We start from the raw sequence: 20,085 nt of genomic DNA on the forward strand, positions 1-20,085 counted from the left end.
TTTTTAGAAAAGTAACCACTATAGATGACAATAACAAAATAAAAGGATAACATTTAGAGTTTTTGACATTTAGAATGTAACACAACATGGACGTGAAAGCAGCGCTCTGTTTATTTAAATGCGAAATTGCAACTAAAGTATTTTGTCCTTAAAATTATGAATAATCATGATAAATAATCAAGATATCAGTATTGATCAAAATAATTGTGATTTTGGCCATAATCATGCAGCCCTAGTGTAGGGTGTGTGCCCAGCAGCATTGCCCTAAAAGTGAAGCCAAAACATTTCGATCGCCAGCTGGTGGCTGGCTGTTAGTTCAGGAAGTGCTTGATTTGATATGCAGCTGAGTTTTCTATGAGCAGAGCAGGCATTTTAAATGTTAAATGCCAAAATCGTGATCACGATTAATATTTGATTAATTGTGCAACCCTAGGGAGAAGTGTCTTTGCTGTAGTCACTTTGGGAAGTTTATGATGTCTTGCTCAATGTTACCACCTCTGCCACATTCTCCGTTTGCATACAAGTGAAAGGCAAGGCCATGTCACAGAGAGCTTCCTCATTTTGAAAAAGCAGAGGACACTTTTACTCAACCACGATTGTTCATTCTGACGCTTAAGAGATCATTTTTTGTATTGTTATCATTCAGAGAGCAAGCATGGGCTAGTTGGCTTTCTTGAAGGCGCTGATGTCTGTGTGTCTTCTGTCTTCACACCTGTCTGCCCCTAATGTTCTTAATTAGGCAGAAGAAACGCTAATTAGGATACCCTAAAGCACACACACACACACACACACACACACACACACACACACACACACACACACACATGCCACATGCCTCGTTAGTAGCATTGTGCTTCATCCCCTGAGGTTACAGCAGTAATCTGTGTTCATAAACTGCTTTCTACATCTCCGCTGCTGAGCACAATTTTCAGATGTGCTCCCAAACATAAATGTCCTCTGTACCCACTAATTATCTGCTAATGGTGATAACTGGAACAGATTGTCATCCCTTCAGAGACGCCTCGCCACTGATAATTTCCTGTATGAAATTTATATTCAAGGCATTTTTTTTAATGAATTACCTAATTGACGTCATTCAACTTAATGAGCTCAACAATTTCCCAAAAAATATTATGAAAAGACTTCCACCTGAAAATCTCTAACCAAACATGGTGCATTTACAGCAATTAAGCCTGGTGTACTTTTTTGAAGTGCAAAGTTTGGGATTTATGCATCATGTTGATCTTCGCGTGAACGAATGCATTTCAGATACAGCAATTTCAACAAATGTATTTGCATCTATTTGAACAATCTTCTCCTGAAAAATGATTTTTTTGGAGAAATCCAGCTACCAGAAATTATGTAGGCTCAAAAAAATTTAAGTTAGGAAATCCATATTGCAGTAAAGGACGTCATGATACCAGAAATTTAGAAGTCGATACCAATACCAGTTAAAATCCACAATTCTCGATACCAATCTGATACCACAGTAAAAAATAAAAGTAAAACAATAAATCCCATCTACTTCAACATACGCTCATTTATTAACGTATGTATACTGTTTTTTGTTAGGAAGTTAAACAGGTCATAATTCCCTCTCTATATCTATTTTATACAAGAGTACATTTTAACAAATCATCATAACATTAGAATTTACATTCGCCCAATACTAATTTTTTCTGAATAGAGCCTGAATGCATCATGTCAGTGGCACTTCCCGTGTTGAAGTCGGCAGGACGAGAGGAAGTGTCCTGTTGATTTCAACATGGATTTGTTGTTTGCAATGCAGAGATTGAGATTTGATCATTCAATGTCAGCAACTTTGCTAAATTTGTTTCACACATGCCTTTGAGCTATCCTAGAAATCACCTAGTGGAAAACATTTCTAGTAGCAGCCAACAGTCAATGTTACCTGTCGTCTTTGCTGTAAATGTTGACAAATGACACCGTGAAAGTACATTTTAATAAACATTCATTATCTGTTGAAGATGCTGACTAGTAGTGAGCTCTTGTAGCAGGTCAGAAACATTTACGCTTTTAAGAGGAGCATGTTCTTTCACGGTGTTTGCTCTTCTTTGACTGCAGTTAGGTGGCGTCGTGTGATGGGGGTGTTTTTTTTATGTAATAGGGATGTCAAGGTTGTCCTGTCTGTTCAAGCTGAAAGATGTCCATCTGCTTCAAGGGCATCAACTGTCCTTTACCATTTGATTTCTATATAAGACTGCACAAATAAATTATTTACTTACGGGCAACATACAAAATGTTCTCAGCCAGAGCAGGGGTTATAACCTAAGAAGAAAATGTAATTGTGTTCGTATATCAATTTGTGGGATGTATTTAAGGAATGGTCTTGATGAAGAAATTGAAAAAGTACAAATACAAATCATATATCATATATCATATAAATCAAATTAAGAAAATGTATAAAAAATAGGGACTGTGGCGCTCGTTGATGTCGTTTTTATTGATTTTTTATATATTAAGAAGATTATGTGTATATGTGATAAACATTAAGTTCATTATTAAGTTTCAATAAAAAGGAGTAGGACCTTATAAGTCTATACTTCTGCCTACTCCTTTTTGTACATACAGTATATTCATTTAGTTTATTTAGAATTTGCTGTATGTGTTTACTTTTCATTTTGGTGGTTATTCTTGTTTTGTTTTCTTATTATTTGTTACGTGTTCAAAATAAATCTAATCTAATTACTCATCATCTAACAGGATATGTATGCCATTTCCAAATGGCAACATTACCCTGTTTGCATACAGCTTAAAGGTCAGTTTGGAAAATACGCTTATTCCTTTCTCGCGGAGAGTTAGATGAGAAGATTGACAACACTCCCATGTCTGCACGGTAAATATGAAACTGGTTAGCTTAGCTTAGCACAAGTGTAAAAATTACATTTCAGCGTATTATGTGGGATTAAACAAAGGAGATATAACATGTTAATTAGTGAGCTTTAGAGGTGCTGGCAGGTGGATTTTTTTTTACCCTTAAACTGGGGACACACCATTCCGACATCAGAGAACTAGTGGCGACGAATGCCGGATGTTGTGTCGCCTCACGTCGCCTTTTGTTTTGGCCGACAAGTTGCACCTGAACACACCGCAAAGACTACAGCCAACTACCACATACGTTCTGCGCCTGCGTGAGATGAAATAAGTCTCCACAGCAGCAGGTCGCGGTAGTCTGTATTAGTCATTCAAAAAGGGAAACCGGAAGGCCGAGGATGCGGATATACAGTATAAGCCGTTGTTAGGATGCGTACATGACACAAAGCAGCGTTTGCCTACCATTTCATCTTCATCAGCTTCATTCCAGATGGCCATGTCGTTGTGAAAATATCCGTGTATTGAAATGATCAGATGAGATGAAGATGAAAAATGAGAAGAGCCTTCTGTGTTTTTCCTCTTGACTTTACTTAATGGCTTGCTTTCCTCACTTCCGTTTTTCTTCTCGTGCACTGATACGTTTAAGCTGAACCACCAATCGGAGTGATTTCTCTCACCGACGGCGATTCAATATGCTGAATCGGGACACACCGAAAAAACTAGGCCGACGTCCGCTCACCGACGACCCCAAACTGTCCGACCGACAGCTTGGTGTGTCAGGGCCTTTAGAAAGAGCCAGGCGAGCTGTTTCCCTGTTTCTAATCTTTTTTGGGCTAAGCTAAGCTTTTCACTGAACTCTCGACAAGGAAGTAAATAAGTGTATTTCCCAAAATGTTGAACTCTTTCTCTGCTTCCTAATTTCACACCTCACTCCTCAGTCCTTCTTTCTTTAACCTCCGGCCTTTTCTCTTTTTTTTCTTTAAATCCTCTTTGACCTGCTTGCTTGTAGCTCTCTTTACCATTCTCCATTGCATCTTCATATCCTCCTCTGAACCCCTCCTCTTCCAGTTTTGTGTTATCTTCCCTGAAACGGTCTCTTTCATCTTTTTACCATCAGGCCCTCCCTCTGTATTACTTTTTGCTACTGCTGATGCTTACCTCCCCCTCTCTCCTTTATATTGAAGAAAAAAAGACAGCATCATGGGTCACAGGAGAACATATGAGTTCTTAGGGCCTTTTAACGACTGCCTGAATTGGCTCATTAGAGAGAGGCTCAATGGCCGTGGAGTCAATCTTGTCTGCTGCTTTTGAATGATGAGCATGGGGGGAATTAAAGCGTGCTGAACTATTAAGGCTGCTTCAGGTTTCATTAGCTCGCTGTTTCATTAGAAAGTGTTATTCGGAGGAAAAATTACAAAAAGATAAAAGTATAATTTGTCGAGGCAAGAGAGAAAACTCATTAGGATTAGCAAATTGGAAAGATTATTCAAAAACATCCGATGAAGAGCTGAGGGACACATGATGGGTGCTAATCAGTGTGTATTGTGTGGTTCATGTGTGCCCATGTGTGATATGTGTGTGTTCATTTATCTGTTAACATCAACCCCTTGCTCTACATACAATATATACACATGCGCATAAACGCACACATGACAATTTACAATTTGTATTTGGATTAAATGCTTATTGTTCTTTACCCTGATCAATATGTTCACTACGTGCTTTTCTATACCAGTTGGCAGTGCGTTTTTATCAGGTGTTTACTCAAACAGACAGTAGCAGTGTTTTTCAAGTAAGGTTGTGTAATCTTATTACATAACGTATTTAAAATGATATTCTTACAGTGGCTCAAAGGCAGAGACTGTTTGCTCTAATTTGGGGCTATTAGCAACAAAATCAGATAAATGTTTGTAATTTGAAGCATTCATAACCCGTGACCTAGTTCAGGCAGACAACCTGAGTAGTTCTTTAACATTCACACATGACGTACTCTCTTATTCTTTAAGTTGTCATCCTCTGCTGGCTGTTTCCTCAGCTCTGCCTAAGCTGCTGGTGCTACACCAGGGAGGAGGAATCATTTGTATTGTAGAGTTTACTTTTGTAGGAATCACTGTGATGGGAAGTGATTTCTTGGAAATCTGCAAAAAGTTACCAGAAATACTTCATCTTTTACTCCAAATTGCTTACCTACTTGGCAGTGCAAAGTGTATGATTTGCAATTTGCAGTAGACTTTCAATGCACAAGTTTCTATATTTAGTACCATCTAGGGCTCTCCTGAATACCAATTTTTGGGCTTCGAGATTTCGGTGAGAAATACACGAAGGTATTTGAAGCTTAGCGGCGCGGTAGGCTGACATGTTCTTCTGTCCGTCTGTCTCCATCTCCCCCGTTTCAGTGCTGGGACAGTGCTGCTGCCGCACTACTGTACACACACGCACCTCGACACATAACAAACAGCAATGTCCATCTGAGAATAACTAATGATGATTCATTTGAATATCATTATTATTATATCCTTGTTTCATGGGCTATTTTGGGATTTATACTTTATTATTACATACTTATATAAAACCCCCCGAAAAAAACAAACCCTGAAGCATTTGAATACTGATTTGGAGATTGATTACCATGGTAATGGTAGTACCCTCTATGCTTTATATCATTATTTGTATCAGGGCTGTATTATTGATTCTTTTCATTATCAATTAATCTGCCAATTATTTTCTTGATTAATCTTTGGTCTACAACATCAGAAATAAAGGACATCACAACTTCCCACAGGCCAAGGTGATGTCTATAAATGTGTTAACAGTCCCAAAACAAACCAAAGATATTCAGTTTACTATAACAGATAACTAAGAAAACCAGCAAATATTCATATTTGAGAAGTTGGAACCGCTGAATGCTTTTTTGCAATTACTTTAACAATTCATCAATTATCCAAAATTTTGCAAATTAATTTTCTGGATCAAATAAAGTATTAATCGAGTAAATGTTTCAGCTCTACAGGAGTCTAATTTACCTGATATTCAAAGCCGATTAGCAATGTGGAGCCTGTCCTATATTAGCAACTGGTAAGACATGTTAAATAAGTACGTAAGTAATAGCTAAGTGTCAGGTTTGGTTAAAAAACGGGTGTAAATGAGGGTTTCTTCTTGCTTTTCTTGTCTTCTTTTCTATCCATCTTAATTCCCTCTATTCTGTTGTTTTCAGAGCTCTAATCTTTTCGGGCTATATCTATTATTTGAAATCTATTTTAAGTTATCTTGAATACAGTACATGCAAGCTGCCATCTTTGTCTTATTACAACAACAGGATGCTACAGCACGTCTCCTGTTGTCACATCACTTGTCAGCCATTTGACAGTGTAATTTGTGCAGCCAGCCAGACAGCAGGGCATCTGTTGATGATTTTAACGTCCTAATATTTATCTTCACAATGATTTGACGCAGTAATGAAAAACAACAACGGCAGAGAAATGCCTAGAAAGCAGTTAACAATTCAATAATCACAAAGTCCTACACAACCTTACTTTAAATTGTTGTTTCAGTCATCATTGATTGAAAATGTTTTAATCAGTTGTCCATTTTCCTTTAAGCTGCTGTTGTTGATCCTGTGATGCTTATATGTGCGTATTTATAGCATACTGTACATTTACATATATGGCTGCAATGATAAGTCCGTGGCAGCTTCTCTCTATGTTAGGATTGCCAGTTTTCTCTGTTTTTATTATCATTTAAATTGAATGTTCTTAGGTTGGTTGGACAAAACAAGACATTTGGGGACTGTGAGAAAATGTGATGGCCATTTTCCACTGTTTTCTGACATTTTATAGACAAACTGATTAATCGATTAATTGAGAAAATGATCAGCAGATTAATCAATAATGAAAATAATTATTAGTTACAGCCCTGCATTTACACAATTTGCAATATAAATATTCAGCTACCAAATGTCTAACCAGAAATAAGATTTGTAACCACAGCACACCTGTTTCAGTCTCCTGAGACCAGCTTCCAGTTGACTTCAATATCTTATTGATTTCTCCTCATGGCCTTGCTGCTTGCTTTATTTCCGACCTTGAAGTCCCTCACAAAACACGTCTTTGTCCATAACTCAAGAATTCCTAAGCTAATTATGACAATTTTACACAAATGTATGTTATCACATAGCAGTGCATCATGGGGGAGTTCAGTGTGCTGTACAGCAGTGTCATTGTTTTGATGCATCACTTACTGAGTACCCCTGAATGGAGCAATATTGAAGGCAAGGCAGTTTGTTTTGACTGCTTTGCTCTATTCTTCCTCATAAAGAGAAAAAAGAAAATGATTGAAATGTCATAAATTCAATATTGATGCACAGGGAAATGTGTGTATGTGTTTTTGTTTTACTTTGTATTGACCAAAAAATGGCGGGAAAGGTTTCAGAAATACTGCAAAAGCAAGTAGAACTTGGATTGGGAAATACTAGGTTTAAGGTTATATTAAAAGTTAAGGTAAGATATGTTGTATCCCCTCGTCTAGCAATGAAACTCAAACAGCGTTTGAGTTGAAAAACTCAACAGCAATGTATGTGTCCAGAAACGGTCAACAGTTTTTATTGCGTATTGTATGTATATATATAATAATGTATATGTATATTTGTGTTTTCCAGGTGCGCATGTGAAGCTGCCCGTGGTTGGACAGCGAGGGAGATACTCGAGGAAAGATGAGGAAGAGCAGGAGTGTTCTCACGGTGTCTCCCAACAATGTAAGTCATCATGTCCCTGAAATATCTCACCAGTTACATAATAGGCTGTATATACCAGAGATCAATCAAACACATTTTGACAACAGGTGTCATCGCTGGAGAAGATAGAGCCCTCATTTCTGCTCAGGGTAGAGAGCTAACTAAACACATTCCTTGTTCTTACTAATCCAACACAAAATGTTCTTTAATTGAATAACAGACACAGAAAAAGAGGCACAAACACGGATTAGATTAATATCCCTGACTGAGAGAGACAGAAACCGATTTATTTTGGAACAGTGTGGATCATGAACAATTAGGATGAAGCAGCAGGACACTTCATGTAGTTTCTACTGGTGTAAGCTGTGGCTGTGTGGCAGGTGAGAGTAAAATACAGAGATGAGCATTCTCCAAATCCACAGAGGATACAGGATGGAATACTTACTTTGTAATGCTTGCAATCTTTCATTTCTTTGTTAGTCACCCTGTGTTTTGACAGCTCTTTTCTGTGCTGTGGCTGGCTCTCTCCTCCTCCATCACGTCTCTTTTGCACAAAGTTTCTTTTGTGTTAGCTCCCGTCTTCTCTCTGCTCCGTTATCCTCTTGTTTCTGCTCTTTCTCTCTTCTCCCTCCATTCTGACTCACAGGTCTTATACATGTGGTGTGATGTTTAAACCCCACCAGGTACTGGTATTAGCACATGTTGTGTAGCCATGTGTGCCTCAGCACAACACATCCAGCACCTACTGTATGTCTTAATTTGATCTACTGCTGATCCTTGATACCAACTTAAATGTATGCATGTGGACAGCTAACAAAAATATTATATTCATGTGTCTAATTTGCATTTTAGTGAAAATGTAATGCCTTTTTTCACAACAACGTGCTTTGTACTAAATCTGCGTTTTTAATTTATTTTTTCCGCTTCTGGCATAACACACCCGAACCACCATCTGATCTGTAGGCGGTCAAATTGCATTGTGGGTGATGTAGGCATCAGGACAAAGACGATATCTTCTGCATCAATTTTGATACTAAACTCTCCATTGTGAGTCCGACAATGTTGTAGGAGTGCAATGCTAAATCTGGTTATGTTTACACAACTGAAAGCACTTGATTTATGTAAAAAGAAAGTGTGGTTCATTGCAGCGACGGTATAGTTATGCTAAGGCTACTAAAGCCCTCTGTAAAGGTAAGGGAGTGATTGTGTTCATGGTTAAATATTGAAAAAGTCAACCATGACTCGATGTACAAGATTTCGCAAAGACTCAAGGCTTCGATGTCAAAGGTGAGTGCTTTTAACAGCAATCAAACTCCCTGAACTCCACAACAATACCAGCACACTCTGTGCACTTACCACACTCCATCTGCATCAGAACTGAATGTAAATTACTTTTGCATATCAATTGCATTCATTTTTAGGAGGTCAGGGTTGGTACAGCTCATGTGTTCATCTGCACAGTTATACTGTTGGCTCATAATGTATGGATAGAAACATACAGGTGCACTTAACGGTGGCTGTGGGTGCTCAAACAGTCCATAGCTGAAGGTGGGTGCGCATTAATGAGTCTCTCCGTCTTTCTCTCCATGTTTGAACATAGTGTACTTTTTTCTTTATTTGAATACGTTCTTTCTCTCACTTAATTGCCTTACCGTTGTTTCCACTCCATGTCTTCTTCACTTTCTCCTTATTCTCTCGACCTTGACTTTTACCTCTTTTCTCGAGGATGTGCTGCTGTTAAGCTTTCAGCAGCTTCCAGCAGAAACACATTCAGTAGAATGACTCAGTAGTGTGTTTCTCAACCACTGGATCAGAAATCAAATATAAAGGCCAGGCTGTTCCTAAGGCAGCTCCCAGACCTTTAAGGGGCTGTGGTCAAATCAACACATGTTGCAACAGCTTTGGGCGTCTGAGGTTGTGACCAAACCTGAGCCTGTCGACCCAATCAATGTAATTGTCAGCAACAGCCTGTGAGAAGGTGAGAGATTATATATATGTGAAACCCTCTGTGTGTAGAGATGTTGATGATAATAATAATAATCATTATAATAATACATATAATAATACACTCCAAAAAACTCTCCACAGGACTCCCAAACTGTCACAGTGTCTCACGACGGAGATAGCCTTGTGATTAAAAGGGGAGACAGTGGTGAATGTGATAAGTCACAGCCTCTAATGCACCCACCTACAATAATGGCTTCTTTCTGATCCCACCCTGTGCTCAAATGCGCTTATGGTGCATGCATATTGGTGCGTGCATGTGCTCGTCCACGTGCATGAACGCACGGCACACTTACTGTAAGGGTCCCGGGGGGTTTGAAAATATGGTCACCCTAGGCTAGCCTGGCTCTGTCAAAAGTAAAAAACAAATGCATACCAACACCTCTGAAGCCTTCTAAATAACATGTATCTTGTTTGTTTTACATGTACACAAACAGAAAAGAGTTATGTGCTGCAACACTTGGTAAACAGCGGTCTTGTTGTCATAGTGAGGTTGCCAGGCAACCAGCTGAACAGAAGTACCAGGCAGATAGGTAAACAGTTGTCGGTTAAGAAATAGTTAAAGCTAGGGCTGTCCCAAATAGTTTGAAGATTCGAAGCTTTGTTCATAACGGTGACCATCACATCCTAAATCAACATTTGAACCCGGTATTTCTGCACATTTGCAGATAAAATTAGGCTATACTAATATTATTAATAAGCTATTATACAATTTTTATTAGAATTAGATTCCAGTGGTGGCTGCGTAGTAGTGATGTGCGAGTCAACGAACGGGTCGGGCGGGTTTGGGTGAGCTTACTACAATATATCACGGGTTTGGGCGGGAGGGTGACTATTGCATGCCATAGTCCACCTTCTCTCTTAAACAGGTACAAACAGTCCTTAGTCCGCACCTACATGTATTTATGTTGACAAAACTGGCGAGTTATTTCATTAAAGAAAGTTGATTTAATAAAAAAAGCCTAACTCATTTAATCTGATGAATGACTAGTCAAATTGAGGATTTTGTTTAAGAATTTTTTTTTATACTGTGATGACGTCATAAAATATGACGACAGACATTCGAAGTTTCATTCGAATACCTCAATCGAAGCTTCGAATGTCAAAAAATTACATTCGGTACAGCCCTCGTTAGAGCGCATAACTCCTCTTAAAACCACAAATTGTCTTTCTCCATTTCTGTTAGATACAATGTGTAGACTAGGGATGTTAATAATTAACTGTTAACCGACATCAACAATTCTTAACGATTAATGCTATCGGTTAAACGGTTAAAGATAATATTCAAAATTAATTTAAAAAACTCAGCAAAACTCAGAGGAGCGGCTTGTCACTTAAAGGAGAAAAGCTGGTCCACCTTAAAATCCCCCCTTAAGAGAGTATGAGCCGGCATTGCCAGATATCGGAAGCTGGCGCGGGTCTTGAGCTGAGGAGTTGTAGCATTTATTCACGACAAATAAACTGTACACACTGTCTGCTACGGCTACGTTCACAGCTCTAACGCCACCGACAACCCCACTCTCAGTGCTGCCACACACACAGGGTCTGTCGGACACTTGCTAACGTTACGCTGGCTTGACAGACCGTATGTAAGTGACAACGGTGGGCATGCTAAACTAAAACTAAATGTTGCGGTGGAGACTTACTGGGAAAGTGGCTGCACGTGTCCTGGACAACCTCTCCCAGACAGGTGAACTGGGGACTCAGTTGTCTGTTGTGCTCATACACTGCAGCTGACGCAGCGCTGCATGTGACGCGCTAATCTTGTCAGCCAGCTGCTTCCAGTCTTTATGCAAAGCTAAGCTAACTGCCTCCCAATTGTAGCTTCATTAAGTATGGAGCTTACTCTGGAAACGAAAGTGAATAAGTTTCCCAAAACGTTGAACTTTTCCTTAATAAGCATACATTTTCTGCTCTTGCACTTGTTATTGTCGTTATTTTTTAAATCAATGGCTTGAAAATAAATGAAGACCTATCTACAAATCCCCAAAAGTCTTATTACTTTGAAAAGTACAGTAGGCGATTCAACATATGGGTAATAACTTCACATATGGTGTTTGTCTGAATAGTTACAACCGATGAGCAAATTAAGAATTAATGCTTTTTTTGTTATGGCCTTTTGTGTTTAGCCGTGCACAATAAAGCCTGTGTATTTACAGTATACGTTTCAGTGAAGGCGTTAAGTGTTTCCTGAATCAATGAGGTTAAGTGTGCTGAGGTAGGACATTGTTATTGGATTTCAGCTCTTACAGAGGGGATTTGGTATAGCTGGTAATGCTCAGCAGGGATTAGATTTGAGTGGTGGGCGCGTGTGCAGATGTGTCAGTGTGTTTGTGTGTGTGTTAATAATTTGACCCATCATGAAGCTGACATTTGGATTGGATCAGTTTGGTGTGTTTGTAGGCTATTTGTGAATGGTGAGGGTGTATGCAAATATGCAAGTGATTATGAATCATTATGCAGGAGGATTGGATCTCTATACATTCATGTGAGTGTGTCTGTGTGTGTGTTTATTGGACTGTGGTGTCGTGAGGGGTGGACAGATTAAATAATGTCCTTGCGTTCCACAGACCTAATGACGTCATTCCCATGCAGATCACAGCTAACCAGCTCTGATCTGATCAGCTCTGACTGTCCATCTCTGTATGTGTGTGTGTGTGTGTGTGTGTGTGTGTGTGTATGGGCTCCAGTGCTTTTTGCTTGAATGCATGCTACCATTGGTATGTGACTCTGAATATTTATGGAAGTGTATTTCTATGCTTGTCTCCTCAGGCGCATACAGAATTACAGGTGATTGCCACATTCGGCCAACCTTTCACTCATTCAATTAAAATCTATTTCCTGAGGTTCACAGAGAAGTGTGTCTGTGCACACATAACTCTCATTACTCTCTGTAAAATATCCATCTGACGTTATAGCTTTAACCTCAGTAACTGTCGCCGCTGATTCATGGCAGTAATTCAGGAAATACTTTGGAATTGATAAGATTTTTCTAAACCAGGATGTGTGCAGGTCCTTAAATGTAATATATTATTTAAAGTTCTATATTATTAAAATCAAATGACCTTGGTCATTAGAGGGCCAAATACAGCTTTTAGAGGTGTTATCACCGTTAATTAATTTTATTCTATAGCTATTATTACAAAGCAAATTATGAAATTATATAACTAATAGTAGCTTACACTTCTTGTTATTATATAGCGGGTGGTAAATGTTATTTTTGTTTGTGAACCAACAACAATGTATACACAGGAGCTGCTGTGATGCCTGTTGTATCATGAGAATCAAAGGGGTAGAGGACACACTGTAATCTGATGTAGTTATACCTCCTTTAACCCACCCCAATACCTACCAAGTATTTTTTTATCCAAATAAATAAATATATCTTTTTCTAACCTTATAGCAGTAGCTCAACATATTTGGAAATATGCTGAGACGGAGACTTTAAAGTGAGCCAGCTGTTTCCCTCTGCTTCTAGTGTCTATGCTCAGCTAAACTAATATGTAATGCACAGACATGAGTGTAGATCTAATAATGTAACTCCCAGAAAGAAAGCAAATAAGTGTATTCCCATTTGGTAAACCAAGTAGTTTTTTTGTCTAAAGGTCCAGACACACCAAACCAACATCAAAGAGCGGCAATGAAGGTCGACTGCTGCAACAGTCGACCTCACGTTGCAAGCGTCTTTGCCAAAAAGTTGCACTCGAACACACCCCAAAAACAGCAGCCAACAGCCAACTACCACGTACCTTCTGCGCCTGCGTGAGTGGAAATACCTCTCTATACCGGCAGGTAGTCCGTATTCGTCATTCAATATGGGAAACCGGAAGACTGAGAACGGCAGATATACAAGTCGTCGTTATGAAACGTACATGAAACAAAGCAGCATTTGCTGACCATTTTCACACCACTCCCTATCACCACTTAGCTTCATTCCAGATGGAAATTATCCGTGTATTGGAATGATCAGATGAGATGAAGATGAAAAATGAGAAGAGCCTTTTGTGTGTGCGTTTTTGACGTTTCTCTTCTTGTGCACTGATTCGTTTACTCTGTACAGCCAATAAGAGTGATTTTTCTCACCGACGGGCACCGCCGCTGATACAACATGCTGAATCAGCCAAAAGGCCTCAAACAAAAAAACAACTAGGGCAACAGATGCTCACCTACAGCCCGAAATTCACCAAACCTTAACTATAGAAGTTGATAAGGGAACATAAAGGACTCATGCTTCTAATGACCATATGTACTTAACGTCTTGTATATGAGTTAATTTGTAAAGTCAATAACAAAACACATAACGTCTGGTGTTGTTTGTTTGGAGAACTTGTTTTTATCAGTTGTCTCCTCTCATTCTTTTATGTATTTCTTTCCTCCCTTGCTGCCTCTCCCTGTCAGTTTCTCTCACTTGTTTTAGCCTCCATCTCTTCTCTGTCCTTCTACAGCTCTCTCTCTCCCTCTCTGGCAGTTGAGCTTGTATTTACAGGGAGCGCAGGTCAAACTGAACAGCTGTTCATTCTCCAATTAGAGAGCTTGGAAGCTGAGGGTTGAATCTTAGCTAGCGAAAGCAACAGTTCAACACTTTTTCCCTCCCTTCTTCCCATCCTCTCTTCTCTTTTCTGACATCTATCTCACCTCCCTCCACTGTCTCCGTATCGGTCTTAACAAACACTGTAATCTTCTGCCGCCCTCTTTGTCTTACTCTTGTGTCTAGTCAGGGGGAGGAGTGATGCTGGTTACCACAGCAACAGTAACTCTTCTCTCCCGTGGCCGCACCTTGAGATTATATGAACTGTGACCTCTTGCACTTCTCCTGTCAGTCTATCGCCTGGCATTGTTTTGACTTCACGCCTTGTCATTCTCTGAATGTCCTCCTGTTATGCAGTCAGTGTGGTGCGCCACGTTCCCTGCACTTGAAAAATAGGATATTTTATTTCATATAACCCACAGTTTGTGTCATTCTTTAACACAGTAGGTGGTATGAAAGCCCAAGATGACGTCCTCAAATGTCTTGATTTGTCCACAACTCAAAGATATTCAGTTTACTGTCATAGAGGAGTAAAGAATAAAAATTACTGAAACCGATTAATCGATTATCAAAATAGTTGCTGATTAATTTAATAGTTGACAACTATCGATCAGTCGTTGCAGCTCTACTAACCACGGTTGTGAAAGTGAGAGGGACATCTCATAGTATCCATTTTTTTTTTACGTTCTGATGATAAAGTAAATTTAGTTGAATATAAATACTTTTTTATAATCCTGTTTTATCCATATCACTCTCATATCAGTTGTTGAGCTTGATGATGTCAAGTTTTTAAAAGTTTACTTGTGTTAATGAATATGTACGCTACGCTTTTGGAGACATTCATATTTTGTTAATTCACTGTTTGCCAGTGTCATATTGTTTTTAAATGGACTTCAGGTTTGCAACTAATGATGACTTCCATTATCTATTAATTGCAGATCCTTTTCTCAATTAATCAATTAATCTTTTGTTCTATAAAATGGTCTCCCAAAGCTCAAATTGGAACATTTTAATTGCTTGTACTGCACCATCCACCTGATGGTCTAAAATAAAGAGATGTTTAATTTAATATCACAGAAGACAAATATTCACATTTGAGAAGCTGTAACCATTACTTTTTGGGGAATATTTGCTCAAATTACTTAAGCAAATAATGAAACATCATTAACAGCTCAGCTCATTAACATTCTGATGATTGACTATAATAAATCGACTAATTGTTTGAGCTCTACACGAGTTTATATGTGTAGTTGGATTTTAGTGGCAGAGAGAGAAGCAGAACATGTTGGCAGAATGTCAATTTATTTGTCTAGATTAGCATAGGAAATATTAATCTATAAAATGTTTTTAGAGTTGACTTGATGTTAACAAACATGGAAGCATGGATGGAATAAATAAGGCAAAATCCTTCTTTTCTTGATGGGGGAGATTGACTCTTAGAAGTGATTCTTAGAAACAAAAAACATGAACAGCATGGATTCAGTCTGGATCTAAATATGGTTCCCATGCTTTGTTACATCTCAACTGTCTCTCCTATAAACTGTCCACGCATGCATACTAGATTAATGATGCAGAAATCGCTTGAAAATAGCCTTCAGGGAATCAAACTGAACCTGTTCCTGTGCTCATCCCTCCGACAAGCAAAATTGATCACACATCACATGTTGCTAGAGAGAGGGAAAGTAGGCAATTTATTTTATTTCTTCTCTGAGACACGGGGATCGGGCTATTTCACAGCGATAAAGAAAAGATGATGATTAAAAAAAAGGAGAGATAATAATTCACCACACAGTTTTATGAATATATTGTTTCTCTGTCAACCTCAGGGCAATATTTCATCACTTTTAGCAGCCTATTAATTGAACCGAATGGAGTTTATGTGTCCTGAAATGGCTTTATTCAAAGGTGACAACCCACTCTCTGGTGCATGAAAACCTTTGTAAAGCATTTCTCGAATGCAACGTTTTATATTATTGTTTAATTTTATTTTTTTAAATTTGCTGATTCATTTAAAAAACTCTGACGTAGTTGAAGCCATTAACGAGGATGACATATTTTTAGGTTATCCAGGAAGTTAGTATCACCCTGGGTTCCCTAGACAAAAAGCCAATGGGATTTTTTCCATTGAATTTTGGATTATTACAGAAAATAAACTATAAAGCCATCAGAGGAGAGAGAGAGGGAGAGAGAGAGAGAGAGAGAGAGAAACAAGCACGACGGTAAATGACAACAAAACCATATCTTTGTAGATTACAGCACACTTGTAAGGCACTGCAGAAGGATTTATGTTTTGTTTTGTAATGATTATGTACTGAGGTGTGTCACACAGATACTGATATTGAAACGATGCAGCTTTCTTATATTGTAGACTGTTGTAGTCTAATTTTTGAATCCCTTTCTAAATAAAATGGGTACAATTCTCTTTTTAAAGAAGAATTTGTGTAGTGTAAATGACAGTTGTCAGCGCATAAAACCAGTTATCTGTTGATCTTTAAGAATCAAGACTCCATAGTCTAACAATGGCATGTTTAAATCGAAAATAGAATCGAATCGTGGCCTTAAAATCAAAAGTCAAATCGAATCGTGGATTTGGAGAATTGTGACACCCATAATTCACACTGAGAGCACACATATCAACCACAAATAACAACCCTGTCGTTGCAAGCCATGAATGTTTTTGCAATCATGCTCATATATGCATGTGTGCTCTTTTTGCATGCCCTAGTGAGCGTTTCTAATCATGTGTGTGTAGAAAATGCACAGTGTGTACTGTAAAATATGCATGTTTTGCATACTGCTGGAAGCTACAGTATGCTCAGCTGTAGATGAATATGTCTTATTTAATACAATGCTAATCAGTCTCTTTCATTTACTCTCCCTGTGCTCCCCTCCCTCTCCCGCTCTCACTCATCTTCCTTTTACTCTCTTCTCTCCAGCTATCCCCCTCCCGTCCTCACTTTCTCTCTGCTTTACTCACCCTTCTCTTCACGACCTCCCTCTCATGCCCTGCCCCAGCTGTTCGCTCCTCTCTTGCTGTGATCCACTCACTTATTTTCCTGTCTGTCAGACCTTTTTCCCTCCCGTTCTTTACCAACAGTGCCTCCCTCTCCCACTCTCTATACATCCCCCTCTATAACTGATGGGAAGCAGCAGGTGTTGTTTTCTCAGCTCATCTCCTCATTTCCTCCCTGTTGTGTTGTTGCCTTGGAGTCGAAGTGGTGAGAGAGCAGAGAAATGGGAAGGGTGCCATTCAAGGATGCCCTGAGGTGCATTATGCTAACAGAGAAAAATCACAAACAATACAAATAGATGTTTAAAGAAAGCAATTATTTGAAGAGTGGACGGTTTACAGTGTATTTTAGCTTAGAGGGGTTGTGAAATGGAAAATTAAGTTTCTCATATTTAAGTGATTAACTTTCACTAATCCCAAGTTAATTGCAAAAGTATTTAAAGTTTTTGTTCTAAAGAGGGTTTTGAAAAAGTCTCTCTTCTACCAAAACTCCCAAATATACTTACAAAGAACCCTTGTGTTGCCTAATTTAGTTATTGGGTGTGAATGCTAAAAGCATATAAATGAATGGACGGGATTTTCAGGAATATTTCATGCATTTTCAACTCATATCTGCTCATTCATACTGTCAGCTAGAAACTCCATTCAAACTGCAAAATGTTTTGTATATATTAAGGGTTTTATTCAACTTTTAAACTCAAAAAAACTGCTCTGTTTTTAAGGTACGAGGATGTTCGTCTATGCATTCTTTATGCATCTGAACACCGGGCTATTGTCAGAGAAAAGTCATCTTCATGGTAAAAGGAAACTTGGGGCCGGTTAAATAAAAATAAACCTAGTCTTTTTCTTAAATATAACTTTAAGTCAGACTTGCTATTGGCACTTAAATTTACCTGTTGCATAAAGCTTCCCTATGAGTGACTGATGTAAGACTGACTTAGATAGCCTGTCGTGCAATGCATTATGGGTGAAATAAGACACTTCAAAGAAGAGAAAAAAATGGGGGATGCAACAGCGACGACACCACCATCAAGTATGGGAGAAAATAACAGAAAAGGTAAACAGCATAAATCCAACGGTTGTTAGAACTGATAAAGATGTTCATTAAACATTCAAGAATATGGAACTAGAATCCCCAAAAGTTATGAATAAACAGTTGAAATAGTTAACGCTAGCTAAAAGCTAAAAATAATAGACAAACAATAGATATAAGATAAGCTAAAAGTAATGTATAAACAGTTGAAATATTCAGCTAAAAATTAGCTCACCGTAATGGATAAACAGTTGAAATAGTCAGTGAACTGACGTTCTTTAACAACAAAGCTCTCCCCTCAGGCTTAGCCAGGGGGAGAGGTGGCTAACTTTCCTACCTCAAATTAAGTCAGTCTTAATATTTATGCAACAGACAGGCTTAATAAGGCTAGTCCTGACAATCTTAAGACCAGTCTAAGGCCAAGACTAGTCTTAAACTAAGTTTATGCAACTGGCCCCACTACTGTTTATATAAAACGGGACACAAATTCTAGTCTCCTATAATTACCTTGGTATAAATACATCCTGCACCTTCCTGCTTTGTTTGTTCTCGTAAACATAGACAACTTTAACCTGTGCTGTTTTCTGCAGAGGACGGTCATAAATCACATGACAGCAAAAGGTCGCTGAAGGTCGCTGTTTGAACAAATGACTAATGTTTTACTGGTGAGGACAGTCTCAGAAGGTTGTGACAGATATGTGTTGTATGATCTCGGTATTTATTTAGTGTCGACAAGGCTGCAAAGGTGCATTACCGTCTCTGTATTAATCATATCCAGCAGCTGAGGCCTTGTCACCTGGCTGGTGTGTGTGTGTGTGTGTGTGTGTGTGTGTGTGTGTGTGTGTGTGTGTGTGTGTGTGTGTGTGTGTGTGTGAGGGAGACTAATTAGTACCTAGTGGTCCCATGAAGACATAGAGGCCACAGGGATTGTGCTGCTAAGGGGCTGATGGACTTCTGCACCTTGCTCCTGACCTGCTCCACACACACACACACACACACACACACACACACACACACACACACACATCACAGCAGTTGAGGGTCATCTAAGGATAGCAGGTAGTGTACAAGGGAGAAATGAGTGACGGCTTAGCAGCAGTCCTACCTCACTTTCACAAGATGAAGAGGGGTGAGAGTTTCGCCTGAAGTGGAAACATATTTCAACATCATGCTGTGTAATTTAAAACCACCTCAAAGAACAGTTTAAAAAATTAAATTAACATTAGTTCTTAGTAAATATTTACCCCCAGTAACTGCCAGAGGCCTGTACTACGAAGTGAGTTCAACATACCCAGGGTATCTTCTCGTTATCTGGCTTAACTAACCCTAACAAACGACATCCCGCTAAACGGTCCTACGAAGGTGGTTATCAACTCGGTCAATCAACCCAGGGTTTCTCAATCTGGCTATGAGCGCGTTGACATGAAAGGGCGGTGTTTGCAGCATATCACCAATCACAAACATGGACTAGTCTACTGTCAGCAGAGCGGCATATTTTACAAACCAAGAGCAAACTATAGAATTACACAAATGCAAAGAAGTTGAACCCATAATTTAGACACACTTTTTTATTTAAGCAGTTGAAACTGCCAAATGCAGGAAGGACGGCTTGCAAAAGAAAAATGACCGATGTGTAAATGTGTAATGTAACAGAATTATTAATTTAACGGAATATTCAAAAGTCAGATATATTCGTCTAGATGGGGCAGTGATGTATAAATAGCTTTCAAAATAAATTGGATTAATAGATTATAGTATTTTACATTATGCTATTGATAATGTTGTGGCGTGTATGACTATTTCAGCCCTCCTTCAGCTGCATCCATGACTCCGGCGGTGTGAAACGGACTTTAGAGCAAGTAAAAAAAATAAATATAAAAACATAATTCAAAGCGCTAAGCAGCCACAGCATACTGCCAGCTGTATAGCCTGGATTATGACGTATC

At 38.8% G+C, this 20,085-nt stretch overlaps 1 protein-coding gene across 3 annotated transcripts in view; it reads left to right on the top strand.

Moving 5' to 3' along the window:
- The window catches only part of pde4ba (phosphodiesterase 4B, cAMP-specific a), a 205,618-nt gene that overhangs the window by 19,009 nt on the left and 166,524 nt on the right, over positions 1-20,085 (top strand). For all 3 annotated transcript variants that reach the window (XM_074634889.1, XM_074634887.1, XM_074634890.1), the window contains exon 2: positions 7,490-7,585. In XM_074634889.1, coding sequence (XP_074490990.1) covers positions 7,544-7,585 — 42 coding nt within the window. In that variant the 5' untranslated portion in view covers positions 7,490-7,543. The remainder of the gene's footprint in view (positions 1-7,489; positions 7,586-20,085) is intronic.

This window comes from Sebastes fasciatus, chromosome 5, assembly GCF_043250625.1.
Source record: "Sebastes fasciatus isolate fSebFas1 chromosome 5, fSebFas1.pri, whole genome shotgun sequence".
Lineage (NCBI taxonomy): Eukaryota > Metazoa > Chordata > Actinopteri > Perciformes > Sebastidae > Sebastes > Sebastes fasciatus.